This window comes from Selaginella moellendorffii, unplaced genomic scaffold (assembly GCF_000143415.4).
Source record: "Selaginella moellendorffii unplaced genomic scaffold, v1.0 SELMOscaffold_42, whole genome shotgun sequence".
Taxonomy (NCBI): domain Eukaryota; kingdom Viridiplantae; phylum Streptophyta; class Lycopodiopsida; order Selaginellales; family Selaginellaceae; genus Selaginella; species Selaginella moellendorffii.
In genome coordinates, this window is record NW_003314303.1 from 838,954 (window position 1) to 841,103 (window position 2,150).

Consider the following 2,150-nt stretch of genomic DNA (forward strand, 5'->3'; position numbering starts at 1 on the left):
CGGTTTAGGGCTTTTGATGGCTATGGAGGAGGGAGAATCGTCAGGTTCGCTGCTTTGATCGTGGATTTTCCCGCGCTAGATCGCCTCCTCTGTCCAGGAATCGAGGAGGATGCGACGCCCGGCGAGCTGTATGATCCGCTGATCGACGATCACGACGAGAAATGGGCCACGGCGCAGCGGCAGGGGCGGAAGTCCGACGCGATTCTCAGCTGCCCGGCTTGCTTCACGACGCTATGCCTGGATTGCCAGAGGTGAGTGAGAATTTCGATCCGAGAGACAGAGATTTCGATATTTCTAAGGATTTCCCACTGGCCAGGCACGAAATCTACGTGACGCAGTACCGCGCGATGTTCGTGAGGAACTGCCGGGTGTGCGAGGACGAATTCGTGGAGGAATCCCGCGGCGATCGCAGGAAGAGCCAGAGGAAGAGGAAGCGCGAACCGTTATCATCGATCGCTACTCCCGCCGCTGCCGCTCCGACCCTGCGACGCGTGCGATGCGCTGTTTGCAGTGTGGAAGTCGGGGCGATCGACAGCGACGAGGTATACCATTTCTTTAATGCGCTGCCCAGCTACTCGTAAGAACCCTAAAAGAGAGTGGGGGGCGTAAAGGTCGTCCCGGCGGACTTTCCAAGCCGGAAGGTCCAGCGTGCGCAATTGTGGCACGGAAACCACCGGGGCCGGCTGACCATTCCAGCTCGGAATGTCCGCCGTTAGCTATGTGTATGTATGTGTACATGATGATGATGATGATGATGTACCAAGGGCACCCCATTTCGCCGTGATATTACTTTGATCGATAGGGAGAGAAAGGGAAGAAGCCCTCTTTTGGTGCCGTGGGCGGCGCGGGGCGCGATCGATCGATCCCGGCTGCTGGCTGCTCAGCTTGATCCGGCGCCGGGGAGCCGCGTTTCGTGTGCATCGGCGCGTTGAATCTGGTGGTAAGTGGTGGCTGGAGGAGAGCATTTGGTAAGAAGATCGGTTAGGGTTTAGAGATCGGGGCGTAGGATCGCAGGATTTAGGCGCTGCTGCTGGAAATCCAGGCCGCGACTCTCTCTTTTCTCCTTTTTTCCTTTCTTCTTCTGGCGGACAGTGCATGGGGTACTAGGTGATGATCTTACTAAGAGGCTATTGCATGGGTGAAGGATGCCAGAGCTCCGTAGAGGAGCACGCCAAGGCGGCAACAACAAGAGCAACAATGCTACTGACGGTGGCGGCGACGCCGGCAGTCCTTCCGGCCGGAGGGCTTCCCTGAGGAAATCAGCTACGCCGCTCTCGGTTAGAACAAGGGCCGCCACTGCCAAGGCCGCGGCATTGGGCGTGAGGGATTTAAACTTGGATGAAAGGGAAGGCCAGGCAGCTTTAGGAGCTCCTACTACGCAAGCTAGAGCTTATAACAGGCGCAGGGCGAAAGAGAAAGTGGTCGAGGCGGCTCCTCCACCTCCTCCTGTGGTTGCAGCTCCTTCTCCAGACTTGAACGTAGAGCGCGGGGTGGAAGAAGAGTTGCGAGCTCCAATGGATGAGGAAAGCGCTGGGAGGAGTGCTGCTGCTAGAGGTGGCGTTGCGGACGACGAGGTTCCAACAGCGCCACTGCCGGAGAATGTATGATTTTTTTCCATTGGATGTGGATGTAACTTTGCAATTTGGTTTCTTTTGTTTCCAGATACAAGTTGGTGGTTCTCCGGTCTATAGGACGGATAGGAAGCTGGGGAAAGGAGGCTTTGGTCAAGTTTACGTGGGTCGGAAGTTGGGGCCTGGTGATCTAACCGGTCCAAATGCTGTAGAGGTCGGTGGCGTTTCCTCTTCTTTTTTTGCTTATGCTGATTGTGTTATAACGCTCGTTTGCGCAGGTTGCTCTCAAGTTCGAGCATAGGAGCAGCAAAGGTTGCAACTATGGGCCTCCTTACGAATGGCAGGTTTACGAGTGAGTAGTTCTACCATGAGTCTTTTCTCTATAGTTTCTAAGTTTTGGTTGATAGCAACCTTGGAGGAAAACACGGGATACCAAAGGTGCACTTCAAAGGTCGCCAGGGTGATTACTTTATAATGGTCGGTGTTGGAGTTGCACTGTGTTTCTTCTACTGAAAGTTTTAAGTGACTGTTCTAGGTAATGGACATGCTTGGGCCTAGCCTTTGGGACATTTGGAACTC

General features: G+C 54.6%; 2 protein-coding genes across 2 annotated transcripts in view; both read left to right on the forward strand.

Moving 5' to 3' along the window:
- Window positions 1-8: 8 nt before the first annotated feature.
- On the forward strand, window positions 9-784 carry LOC9636136 (E2F-associated phosphoprotein). Its single transcript, XM_002979636.2, has 3 exons — window positions 9-44; window positions 98-251; window positions 317-784. The coding sequence occupies exons 1-3, from the start codon at window positions 17-19 to the stop codon at window positions 579-581; spliced, it is 447 nt and encodes a 148-aa protein (XP_002979682.2). The 5' UTR covers window positions 9-16; the 3' UTR covers window positions 582-784.
- Window positions 785-887: 103 nt separating this feature from the next.
- Window positions 888-2,150, forward strand: part of LOC9635512 (casein kinase 1-like protein HD16) — a 3,199-nt gene continuing 1,936 nt past the window's right edge. Inside the window, exons 1-5 of the mRNA XM_024684669.1 lie at window positions 888-1,601; window positions 1,663-1,785; window positions 1,850-1,923; window positions 1,979-2,048; window positions 2,107-2,150. The exon at window positions 2,107-2,150 is cut by the window's right edge and continues 65 nt beyond it. Of these exons, the coding sequence (XP_024540437.1) occupies window positions 1,146-1,601; window positions 1,663-1,785; window positions 1,850-1,923; window positions 1,979-2,048; window positions 2,107-2,150 (767 nt within the window). The 5' untranslated portion in view covers window positions 888-1,145. The remainder of the gene's footprint in view (window positions 1,602-1,662; window positions 1,786-1,849; window positions 1,924-1,978; window positions 2,049-2,106) is intronic.